We start from the raw sequence: 13047 nt of genomic DNA, 5'->3' as shown, positions 1-13047 counted from the left end.
AACAAAAAAAACCTTTGTTTTAATTATGTCCCCCCCCCCTCCCCCCCCCTCCCCCCCCCCCCAAAATCCTGTACCATGTCAGTGACAGTCTCTTCTGTATTGTGTGATAATACAAAATGTTTTACTCTTCTTTGAACTTTCTCGATGACTCCATCGATCCTGTTTGTTAAGGATCCTAGACCATGAATCAGTACTCCAAAAGAGGACGTGTAGTGTAGGCAGTCTTTTTAGTGGATTTGTTACATTTTCTAAGTATTAGCCAGTGAAACTCAGTCTGATTTGCCCTTCCCACAACATTTTCTGTGTGTTCTTTCCCATTTAAGTTATTCACAATTGTGATTTCCTGCCAGAGAGGTCACAGTTCATAGTAACTGATGGAAAGTGATAGAGTAAAACATAAGTGATTTCTGACATTCCCCAAGGTAGTGTTATAGGCCCTTTGCTGTTCCTTGTCTGTATAAACAATTTTGGAGACAATCTGAGCAGCAATCTTAGTCTGTTTGCAGATGACACTGTCATTTATCGACTAATAAAGTCATCAGAAGATCAAAACAAATTGCAAAATGATTTAGGAAAGATATCTGAATGGTGCAAAATTTGGTTATATGATAAATCAGTTACATCTAAAGGCTGTAAATTCAACTAAATACCTAGGAATTACAATTACAAACAACTTAAATTGGAAGGAATACATAGAAAATGTTGTGGAGAAGGCTAACCAAAGACTGCATTTTATTGGCAGGACACTTAGAAAAAGTAGCAGATCTACTAAGGAGACTGCCTACACTGTGCTTGTCTGTTCTCGTTTAGAATACTGCTGCGCGCTGTGGGATCCTTACCAGATAGGATTGACAGAGTACATCTAGAAAGTTCAAAGAAGGGGAGCACAATTTGTATTATCATAAAATATGGAGAGAGTGTCACTGAAATGATACTGGATTTGGGCTGGACATCATTAAAACGAAGGCATTTTTCGTTACGACGGAATCTTGTCATGAAATTCCAATCACCAACTTTCTCTTCCGAATGTGAAAATATTTTTTGGCACCGACCTACCTAGGGAGAAACGATCACCACAATAAAATAAGGGAAATCGGAGCTCGTACGGAAAGGTATAGGTGTTTGTTATTTCTGCGCACTATACAAGATTCAAATAATAGAGAATTGTGAAGGGGGTTGATGAACAAATGTGATTTGCATAGTATCCATGTAGGTGTGGATGTAGATATTCTTTGGTGAAGGAATTTCGAAAGCTGTTTTTTGTGACTCTACTTTGGCAGAACTGTTGTTAATAGTATTTCCATTGCTATCGTGCAGAGAAGGCATTGATTGTGTGTTGCCACTAGCATACTTTACATGCGACCAGAATCTCTTTGGATTTTCTGCCAGGTTTCCAGACAAAGTTTCATTGTGGAAGCTATTATAAGCATCTTGCATTGAAGTTCATGCTAAATTTTGAGCCAATATTGGAGATTTAGCGTTCGTTTGAATTTGGCATCCTTTTTTTTTTTGTTGTTTTTGTGACAGTGTTCTGACCTTCTTCATGCACCAAGGGGGATCAGCTCCATTGTTTAATTTATTTGGTATAAATGCCTCAGCTGCTGTCAATACTATTTGTTTGAATTCTGGCTATATCTGGCGTACACTTACATTGTTAATTTGAAAGAAGTGGAGATTGTCTCTCAAGAAGGTGTAAAGTGAACTTTTATCTGCTTTTTTGAATAGGTATATTTTTTGTTTATTTTTGGATGATTTGGTGGTTACAGTATTCAATCTCGCTATGACAACCCTGTATGCACTAATCACTGTAGTCGTTTTGACCCTTGTCATTAGTTCATAATTAGTTGTTGCTAAGAAGTCGAGTGTGTTTTCACAACCATTTGCTATTCACATGGCCTCATGAACTAATTGCAAGAAATAATTTTCAGAGAATGCATTTGGCACAATTTCAGATGGTGTTCTATGTTTACCTTTGGATTTAAACATGTATTTTTATATTTTTACCAACGTACTGAGGGTAAATTAAAGTCACCACCAACTATAATTGTATGAGTTGAGTACATGCTTGAAATTACTCAAGTTTTCTTTGAATCTTTCAGCAATAGTATCACCTGAATTGAGAGATTGGTAAAGGGATCCAATTATTATTTTATCCTGGTTGCCAAGAATGACCGCTACCCAACTAACTCACAGGAACTATCTACTTCAATTTCACTACAAGATAAACTACTTCTAACAGCAACAAACACATCACCGGCAACTGTGTTTAGCCTATCCTTTCTGAACATTGCTAGATCCTTCACAAAAATGTCACCTGAACTTATCTCCAGATTTAGCCAGCTTTCAGTGCCTTTAACAATTTGCGTATCAGTGCTTTCCATTAGTGCTTGGAGCTCTGGTACTTTCCAAACACAACCATGACAATTTACAGCTATTATACTAGCGATTCCTATATCTATGCTCTTCCTGTGTTCAACCTGCACCCTTTGAGACTGCATCCCTTTTTGTGTTTTCCCAAGACCCTCAAACCTAAAAAACTGCTCAGTCCACACCACACAGCCCCTGCTACCCATGTAGTCACCTCCTGCATATAGTGGACTCCTGATGTATTCAGCAGAACCTGAAACTCAACCACCCTATGCTGCCAGCAGAACCCGAAAACCAACCACACTGAGGTGCAAGTCGAGGAATCTGCAGTCTGCATTGTCACAGAAGCATCTGAGTCTCTGATTCAGACCCTCCACTTGGCTCTGTACCACAGGTCTGGCAGTTGGTCCTGTCAACTATGCTGCAAATGGTTATATCTGCTTTCATCTCACAAGTGAGATTGGCAGCCTTTACTACTTCTGTTAGCCTTTCAAAACCAGAGAGAATCTCTTCTGATCCAAAGGGACACACATCATGAGTACCGACACGAGCCTCCCCCTGCAGTTTGCTGAACCATGTGCTCTTCATGGCATCTCGAAGGACCCATCCCACATCTGGAGTGACTCCACCCTGAATGCACACAGAGTGCACATTGGCTTTCCTCCTCTCCTTAGCAGCCATGTCTCTAAAGGGTCCTTAATGCAACTGACATTGCAGTTCCCAACTACCAATAATCCCACCCTCTGTGATTGCCCGGATCTTGGAGGCTGAGAGGTTTCCTCTGAATCAGGACAAGGGACTGCATCTGGCTGATGGACAGTGTCAGCCACAAACACCATGTGGAATGTGTTTGTAGACTAACCAGGGAAGCTCTAAGTGCAGCCCACCTGCCATGCCCAAGGTGACCTCTCACTCGACCATGGGAGAGGGGTCAACCTCAGTGCCAGCAGTAACTGGGCTGGCTGGTACAGATCAGTCGGCGGACTCTGATGTCCATTGGATCTGCACAGCTGGCCCACAACAGTGATGCCCTTCTACTAGAGCTTCAAGCTATGTAACCAAAGCCATCACAGCCTGGAGCTAAGAGTGAAGTGTCACCAACTTGACTTGCATCTACACACATCAATCCCAGTCTCTATCCATACCAAATACCATAGAAAACTACACTAAACAGACAAACAAGGTCAGTTGACACATGCTATGGAACACTACAGTGGACACAGAGGAAAATGCAAGAACTGTGTCCAATACGTTAGATTAATACACAGAGATTCAAAAACTGAACTATGAAAGCACTCAAGTGGGACTAAATGATTTGCTTCTGATTAGGAACTAGTGATATGCCAGAAAGTCAGTTTGCTTTAGTCAAACAAAACTGTGATAACTGTGACTATTAAATTAGCACAAATAAACTCGAGAAACAAAATTATCAAAGCACACAGATGAAACGATACAACTCGCTCCTGCTTATGGACTCGGCAGATCTCACAAAATAGGTTACTTCCTTGCTGCCTTCTGATTAGCTGTCTAATGTCAACAAGCAATCACCAGCTTTCAAAACAAATGAACAAACGACTATAGACTTGTGCTATGGAACTCCACTGTAGACACAGAGGAAAATGCAAGAACTGTGTCTAATAAATTAGATTAACATGCAGAGATTCAAAAACTGAATTACCAAAGTGCTCAGGTAAGCCTGTATAATGTGCTCCGATAATATTATGAGAAGGAATCTTGCTACTCACCATATAGTGGAGATGCTGAGTCGCAGATAGGCACAGCTTGTGACAGGAAACCATGAACCATGGACAGCATATTGAACATGTCTTGCAAAACTGATGTCATTTTTCTTTTTATGTGGTTTTAGGCCCCAATACAATTAAAAACAAATTTTTCCCACCTGATGTAGTCGTTGGGCTTACGTAACATTACCACAGCTGTTGACAATGCTGAACTTGTGCAATCATGCACATCAAGCACTACGGATTGTATAATGTGCAACTCAAACCATAGCTGTCATATAGTAATTGGTGTGTCATTTGTAGTCGATGCCATTTACAGTAACATGCTTACAGCACCATCTATTGGTAACATTTTTGCTAAATTCTTTTGTTCCATGATGTTTCCTGATGCATGAATAATATGCTGTTCATATTCCTCATACTGAGTGGTGGTTCTGTTTCTACAGTGTTTTCAAATTGGAACTTGAATTATGGGCATTGCATACATTGTTATTTATTTTTCTGTATTATTCAAACATTGTCATTGTTTGAACATAACACAGTACTGTAAATGAACAATTTTATACAGAACACTTGTGGTTTATCAATTTGGAAAACTACCTTAAATTGGTCTACAAAAGCTCTGTAAGCTACAGTGTGAGCATGTCACGCAAGATTTTCAATATTCTTGCACTCTTTTCACATTAACTATTAGCCCTAGAGAACAAATGAATAGCAAATTTTTGTAGGAAGTTTAATCTAGTTTAATTCTGTACAGTGATACATTTTCACTGGAGGGTGCAGTTTTCAAGTTATTCAAGAAAAATGTACAGAAGTGATGTTGAATGTGTTCTATCTCAGAAACCATTCAGAGTAGGGCATATGTCTGTATGAAGGACTTTTTTATTATTTATTTATTTTATTTTATTTTTCAGAATCACAAATACTATCATCCCTCAAAGCACGTACCTCTCCTTCTGACTCAACCTGTACCTTGGAATTTTTTCCTATCTATTATACGTGTTTTACCATGAAAACTAAGTATGGCAGTATACATATTAAATAGCCAACAGCCAACAGAACTAGAAATTCACATGGCAAGGAAAGAAAATTACAATAACTGAGAAAGATTGATTTTGTAATAAAAGGAATATTGATTTGTACTATGTAAAATAGTGTAAATCAAAGGAAACAGCCACTTGATAAACGATGATAGGGAGGTTGCAAACATTTTTTATTATTGTTCCTTAAAAATACAAGTAACTGTCTGTATTGTTAGGCACTGAGCAGTTGGTAGACCTAAAAACAAGACTGGAAACATTCCTACTCTTTTGGACAATGCCCTTATTCACTAATAAAATGTGTGCGCGCGTGCGTGCACACACACACACACACACACACACACACACACACACACACACACACACACACACACTCTCTCTCTCTCTCTCTCTCTCTCTCTCTCTCTCTCTCTCTCTCTCATTGTACTGGTGCTGCAAGTTCGCTGAGGTTTCTTAATAGTGGTACAAAAGTCAAGACAGTCAGCTTGTGAAAATAAGTAATTGAGTATATGAAGAAAGGAATGTAGTATTTGTGGTTCTGTGCAAACATTCTGGTACTGATCTAGCAAGAGAACAGCAAATTCAGTTCTCTGCTGAACAAGACATGACCTCCGTCTTCACAGTAATGCAAGAGGGAAAAATCAGTAACTAAAATGAAATTTGTGTAATTATTTTGTGTTCACAGACATATAGGAACATTGCTTGGAAATTGTATATTGCAAAGTGCCCCAAACATTAAAGTGTTGCATCTTTCACATTATTGCAGACTTTGGAAATGTGTCAATGTTTGGCCTGTTGTTGTGGTCTTCAGCCCGAAGGGTTGTTTGATGCAACTCTCCACACTACTCTATTCTCTCCATCTCTGAAAAACGACTGCAGGCCGCCTATGTCCTTCTGAATCTGCTTATGGTATTCACCTTTTGGTCTCGCTCTATAATTTTTACCCTCCGTGCTTCCCTCCATTACTAAATTGGAGAGCCTTTGATGTCTCAAAATGTGTCTTATCAAGTTATCCTGTCTTTTGATCAAGTTGTACCACAGATTTCTTGTCTCCCCAGGTCTATTCGGTGCCTCCTCATTACTTACAGGATCTACCATCTAATCTTCAACGTTCTTCTGTAGCATATTATTTCAAAAGCTTGTATTCTCTTCTTGTTTAAACTGTTTATTGTCCATGTTTCACTTCCACACATGGCTACACTCCAGTAAAATACTTTCAGAAAAGACTTTCTAACACTTAAATCTACATTCATACTTTCTAAATTTCTCTTCTTCAGAGATGCTTTTCTTGTCATTATCAGTCTACATTTTATATTCCCTCTACTTCAGCCATCCTCAGCTACTCTGCTGCCCAAATAGCAGAACTCGTCTACTACTTTAGGTCTCATTTCCTAATCTGATTACATTAGCATCACATGATTTGATTCACTTAGATTTCTTCCAAGTTCTTTGCTGTCTCTGATAAATGAATAGAATTAAAATGTCATTTTCAAACCTCAAAGTTTTTATTTCTTTTTTCCGGAACTTTAATTACTATTCCAAATGTTTCTTTGATTTCCTTTACTGCCCATTCATTGTACAGATTGAATAACATCGGAGATAGGCTGAACAACCCCCCCCCCTTCCCCTCCCCCTCCCCCTCCCCCTCTTGACCACTGCTTCCCTTTCATGCTCCTCGACAATTAATACTGCTGTCTGGTTTCTGTAAAAGTTCATATCTCCCACCTCAGCTTCATCAATGTCCACTTCTCTTCCTGTAAGATTTGTCTTCAAGTTTATCTCCCTTTTATAGACCCTCTATATATTTCTTCCACCTTTCAGCTTTCCCTTAGTGTTGGTGCAACCACATTGGTGGCATATCGGTGGAGAGAGTACACTAACCTTCAGTTCCTGAAGAGATGCAGCATTATTTTCTGTACATGAAGTTGGAAAAGTGTGAATGATTGAGTGAAGTGGCCTTGTAACATTAGCAAACATGGCCTTGCCATGTTGATACTCTGAATGACTGGAAGTAAAAGCAAACTATATTTCCCAAGGAGATGCAATGCTATAGTATAGTTTAATGCTGATGGCATCATCTTAAGAAAAACATTTAGAATGTCAAATAGTCTCCTGTTTCAATCTCTGGCTGAGGACAACCAAAGATCATGATGTCACCAGAAGAAACCAATTGTTATTTGTATGTTCCCACTACAGTCTTGTCATTCTTTCCTAATGGTCACACTTTTAAGAATTAATATAGTATTCCAGGTTGGAAAGGAACCTTATCGTTAAGTTAGAGGATGGGCACCAGAAACAGTTGATTGGGGCTGCCACTGATAGCAGTCAACATGTTAACAAATAAATTATTTGTTTGTATCTAATACCAGAAACTTTTACATATATTTAAAACAGAAAGAAATAAACCATGTTCAGTTAATGCAGTGACTTCTGTCATTTCATTTTTATACATCACTGATAAATTTGACAGTTATGCATACACCTTATTGACGTGGAAGTGAGGTGGGGTGCCTCTGTTCAATCTGAAAACTATCTTACAGCTGCTACACTGCTGCACATTGTTAGGTAACAAAAACCACACATTCTAGGGTGGGGTATCTAATGTTAAATCCTTCAGTATGGTAGGTAGAGAATTCAAAAAGATAAATGGGTAATTTGAAGTTAAATATACGGGAATAAGTGAAGTGAAATGGCAGGAAAACATGATTTCTGATCAAATGAATGCACAGTTGTCATCATAAAATTAAATGGAAGTAATGCAGGAGTAGGACTAATAATGAATAAGAAGATACAGGGAATCGTAGAGGAATTTCTATGAACTGCAAACTGAATGCATTACTACAAGCTGAATGCCTTGTCATATTCAAGATAAATACAAAGCCAAGACTAACACAGGAATATAAGTATGCCCAGCTGGGCAAAATGTTACAGCCATTCTCCATCATGCGAGTGAATGCTGCCTGGTGCAGCTGTGGGCATGTGGTGTGCAGCTGTGGGCATGTGGTGTGGCAAGTATACAAGCAGAGCAGAAATGAAGAGGGAATCAGTCTAATGATGGGAAAAATCTACTGACATAAGTGGCTTTGACAAAGGGTGCCTTGTTACAACCCAATTCTTCGGGAAGTGCATCTTGGAAACAGTGAAACTGGTCATCTGTTTTGTACTACTGCTGTGAGCATATATGGAAAGTACTTGAAATACAGTGAAACCTTGATCAGGCGGCAAAATGTTGAATGTCCACATCTCGTCACAGAACTTGGAGGTCTGTAAAGCAGGACAGGTGGATCTCCGTGGTGCAGTCACTAGCATTTAGGAACACACCATTCAGCACATGTTGTTGAACGTGTACCTCCGTTGCAGACAAGCTCTACATCTTCTCATGCAGATCCAACAATATTGTGAATTGTGATTGCAGTGAGTACAGGATCATTGAGACTGAACTATGGATCAATGGAAAAGTGTCACCCAGTTTGGAGAATCACATATCTTGTTACATCAGGTCAGTATCACGTCCAGATATGTCATTATTGAGGCGAGCGGTCACTTTAAAAATGTGTTGGGGCATGCGTGCAGACCTTCATCTTCAATATGTTACCTGACAGCAATGGCATCCTACCACAGGGTGACTGACCATGTCACAAGGCAAGAAATGTGCTGCAGTGTTCTCAGGAGAATGATAGTGAACTCACATTGATGTCTCCTCCATCAAATTTACCTGTTCTGCACCTAATGGGACAGTAGTGAATGCTATAGCCCACGTGCCCTGTGCCCATAATTTAGGGACTGCATGGCCATGGCTTCAGTCCAGAGCCACACGGCTGCTACGGTCACAGGTTCGAATCCTGCCTTGGGCATGGATGTGTGTGATGTCCTTAGGTTAGTAAATATCTGTGGTTTTTTTTTCAGTTTTAAGAAAGCTTTAGGTACAATGCCAGTTGCTTGGGGAACTATGAAATATACTTTATATTCATTTTTGTGAGTATGCCTCTCCTCTTCCCTCCGCTCCACCCTCTCATAGCTTGTACAACTGTTTTGGAATTTATCACATATTTGACAGCAAGGACCAAATTGCTAATTTTGTTGCACAAGATACAGGATGGTGCAGATGGCAGAGCCCAACTTTATAATGTGTTTTGAGCATACACAGACTTTTGATGCTGTACAATATAATTGACGAGCACACAAAGCACACATTTGCAGAATTTCAGTACATAAGTGTAGTTGCTTTGAAGATTCCTAGTAATTGTAACTTAGGCATTTGTTCCTTATGGGGAGCCATCATCAGGAAGGAAAAGATCGTCATGTGTACCTCAGAAAATTTTGATATTACCTTTATTGTTCACCATGGATGTAATTAATCTCACAAATGACACATTTCTTGAGAGCTGTTCATGACCTCTACCTTGACAGTAAAGTTTAGTATTCCTTCAGTTATGCATTTTCACATTGTTCAAACTATTTTTGTACAGCAGTAATTGAAAACTTGGGGTATTTAACATTTATTATTTGCAGAGTTATAGTAAAAATTTCATGTGCTGATAGAATAAATGTATTGTAATCAGTTATGTTTTACAGGTGATAACAGATTATGTTTATGGGCTTCTGGAAAATGACTTGAATCTCCATAGACTTGATGTGCCACAGAGTGGCAGTGGACCAAAGTCCTTCATATTTGCGACAGAAGATGCCTTGCAGAATCCAGATAAACTACTTCTGTTAATACACGGCAGTGGGGTTGTTCGAGCTGGACAGTGGGCTCGCAGGTAACAATCAAGATATCTTGAAATTGTAAGGTTATAGACATTTGTAACATGTAGACATCAAGATTGCTTTGACGAGTTTATAGATTTTTCTTTTGTGCAGCACTGAGCTTAAGGTTTGCATTTTAATTATCATACAGGGTGTCCAATGAAGGAGTGCCTGATTTCAAAATTAAATATATTGAAAACTAGCATTGACAGATGATTGCAACAAAAGATACATTTTTTGTGAAAGCCGTATGAATTTTATACTGTGCAGCCTGTACAACATCGCTCTGCATAATTAAACTTGCCCTCTACAAGCAGTTTTTGCAGTTGCATCACAATTTATTTAGAAATATCTGCCACTCACAGTACGTAGGTGGCACAAACTATGAAATTTGCCATCGCACTCTGCTGTGTCTCAGTGGAAATGGATTCAGATGCCACACAGATCACCAGTTCAAGCTTGTCCAGCTTGAATGGGCAGTGTTGGTAGACAATGTCTTTCAATGTGCCCCACAAAAAGTAATTCCATGTCTACATCTACATTTATACTCCGCAAGCCACCCAACGGTGTGTGGCGGAGGGCACTTTATGTGCCACTGTCATTACCTCCCTTTTCTGTTCCAGTCGCATATGGTTCGCGGGAAGAACAACTATTGGAAAGCCTCCATGCGTGCTCGAATCTCTCTAATTTTACATTCGTGATCTCCTCGGGAGGTATAAGTAGGGGAAAGCAATATATTCGATACCTCATCGAGAAACACACCCTCTCGAAACCTGGACAGCAAGCTACACCACAATGCAGAGCGTCTCTCTTGCAGAGTCTGCCACTTGAGTTTGCTAAACATATCCTTAATGCTATCACGCTTACTAAATAACCCTGTGACGAAACGCGTTGCTCTTCTTTGGATCTTCTCTATCTTCTCTGTCAACCCGAATGGTACGGATCCCACACTGATGAGCAATACTCAAGTATAGGTGGAACGAGTGTTTTGTAAGCCACCGCCTTTGTTGATGGACTACATTTTCTATGGACTCTCCCAATGAATCTCAACCTGGCATCCGCTTTACCAACAATTAATTTTATATGATTATTCCACTTAGAATCGTTCCGCACGCATCCTCCCAGATATGGTGTCAGATTAGGTGAATATGGAAGCCAATCCATTCGTGAACCAATAAATTTGCTATAACCAATACAGTGACTCCGTTCTTGAAATATTCATCAGTAAAGTGCAACATCTGTTTGATGCAATGTAATCTCGTGCAATTTTGCGTGAACCACTGGGCGCCTGGTCTCTCCTCCAATGCTAGCTGTGTGGCATCAAATTGTTCCAAAAGTAATGTAATGTTCACTAGTGATTGCATCTTGCCTTAAAAAAGAGTGAATAATGTGTCTGCTGCATAATGCAGCATAAACAGTAACTTTGGGAGAATGCAATGGAACTACAGTTTACCTGGTAACAACATTGCCTTGCAAATCAGCCACACTGCCTGTCCATTGGAACTTGGCGTGAGCTTTCCAATGGCTTTCACATTGGCTCCTTTTGAAATATGAAATAGTTTTTGAAAACTGTGCCTTGTTGCCATAGGAATGTGTTGTAATCTGCGGTATTCCAGCATCATAAAAATAAATTCAGTGGAAAACATGACAGTCTTTTCCTTTGATACAGCCACCTTCTTTCACATGTCAGTTGTGGAACTGATCATTCTGAGTTGCAATTCACTGTTTATAAGTACTATGTGTGGTGTCACCGCCAGACACCACACTTGCTAGATGGTAGCCTTTAAATCAGCCACGGTCCGGTAGTATACGTCGGACCCGTATGTCGCCATTATCAGTGATTGCAGACGAAGCGCCACCACACGGCAGGTCTAGAGAGACTTCCTAGCACTCGCCTCAGTTGACAGCCGACTTTGCTAGCGATGGTTCACTGCCTACTTACGTTCTCAATTGCCAAGAAGATAGTTTAGCATAGCCTTCAGCTACGTCATTTGCTACAACCTAGCAAGGCGCCATTATCAGTTACTATTGATATTGTGAGCTATGTACCGTCAAGAGCGATGTTCGTCATTAATGGATTAAAGTTAAGTATTCCACCAGCTACGTCTGTTGTTTCTAAATCCTAATTTCCTTGTCCTGTTCCAGACCTCACGCCACACATCTGGTATTTCCAGCCTTCTGGCTGAACATCCTATACTCTTTTTCGTAATTGTTCATATTCCAACTTGGACTTTTCATTGCACAATTATTATTTTGTGTTCAGGCTGAACATTGTTACTTAAACATCTGCAATGTTGTCAAAAATGCATAATACGTGCTGTCTTATGAGATACTCAACAAGATGGTGGTTGGAAGCAACAGGCTTGATAGAAGTCACACAATAGTGTAATATTTCACACCAACATTCACTTATTTGTCACTACCAATTTAGGTTTCGAGTACTCAAATGGGTATCTCTAGAGGGAAGATGTTCTTTTTGGGAAATTGGGAAATAGTATTGGGAAGTTTGAGGAACTGGCATTTGTAACAGACTCCAGAGTAATATTACTGACACCTCCATTTGGTAATATACATATTGTGATGGTGCAGTTAGAATACCTAACACCTTGAAGAGCTGCCTACATGTATTATTCTTACTGCTTGCATTTGCACAGTCAATACGTTGGTAAACTACCCCAGAAAATTATTCCATAAGACATTATTTAGTGGGACAATACAAATTATGTCATGATATTTATTTGTTTGTTTCCAAGACTAGCATTTACACAAAGAGTAAAAGTAGTGGAACTTTGTTTGAAGAGCTCAGTAATATGTTTGAAATGGAACAAATTTTCATTAATATGTTCACCCAAAATTTTGGAGAATTCTACCCTGTTTTCTGACTCTAATTCATGTACTACATCTACATTCACATATCTATAATATAAATATAGCTACAAAAATTCTGGCAGAATGTAAATAATTTAGAATTCGAAGGGCGGGGCAGGGGGGGGGGGGGGGGGGGCGAGGGGGCAGGTTTACAGGCTGGGCAGGTAATAGAGCCAGTGAGGTGCAGCACACAGTGAAGATGATCTGGAGATTTTAATTGGGAGGGAGTGACAGGACAGAAAATAGGAACCCATTGAATAGAGGGTGCTAGGACAGTGGAT

General features: G+C 39.6%; 1 protein-coding gene across 1 annotated transcript in view; it reads left to right on the top strand.

Moving 5' to 3' along the window:
- The window catches only part of LOC126281771 (FAM172 family protein homolog CG10038), a 254789-nt gene that overhangs the window by 37730 nt on the left and 204012 nt on the right, over positions 1 to 13047 (top strand). Inside the window, exon 3 of the mRNA XM_049980968.1 lies at positions 9725 to 9912. Coding sequence (XP_049836925.1) covers positions 9725 to 9912 — 188 coding nt within the window. The remainder of the gene's footprint in view (positions 1 to 9724; positions 9913 to 13047) is intronic.

Source organism: Schistocerca gregaria, chromosome 7 (genome assembly GCF_023897955.1).
Source record: "Schistocerca gregaria isolate iqSchGreg1 chromosome 7, iqSchGreg1.2, whole genome shotgun sequence".
Taxonomy (NCBI): domain Eukaryota; kingdom Metazoa; phylum Arthropoda; class Insecta; order Orthoptera; family Acrididae; genus Schistocerca; species Schistocerca gregaria.
Note: the sequence above shows the minus strand (reverse complement) of the source record. Positions and strands in the feature narration are given on the sequence as shown.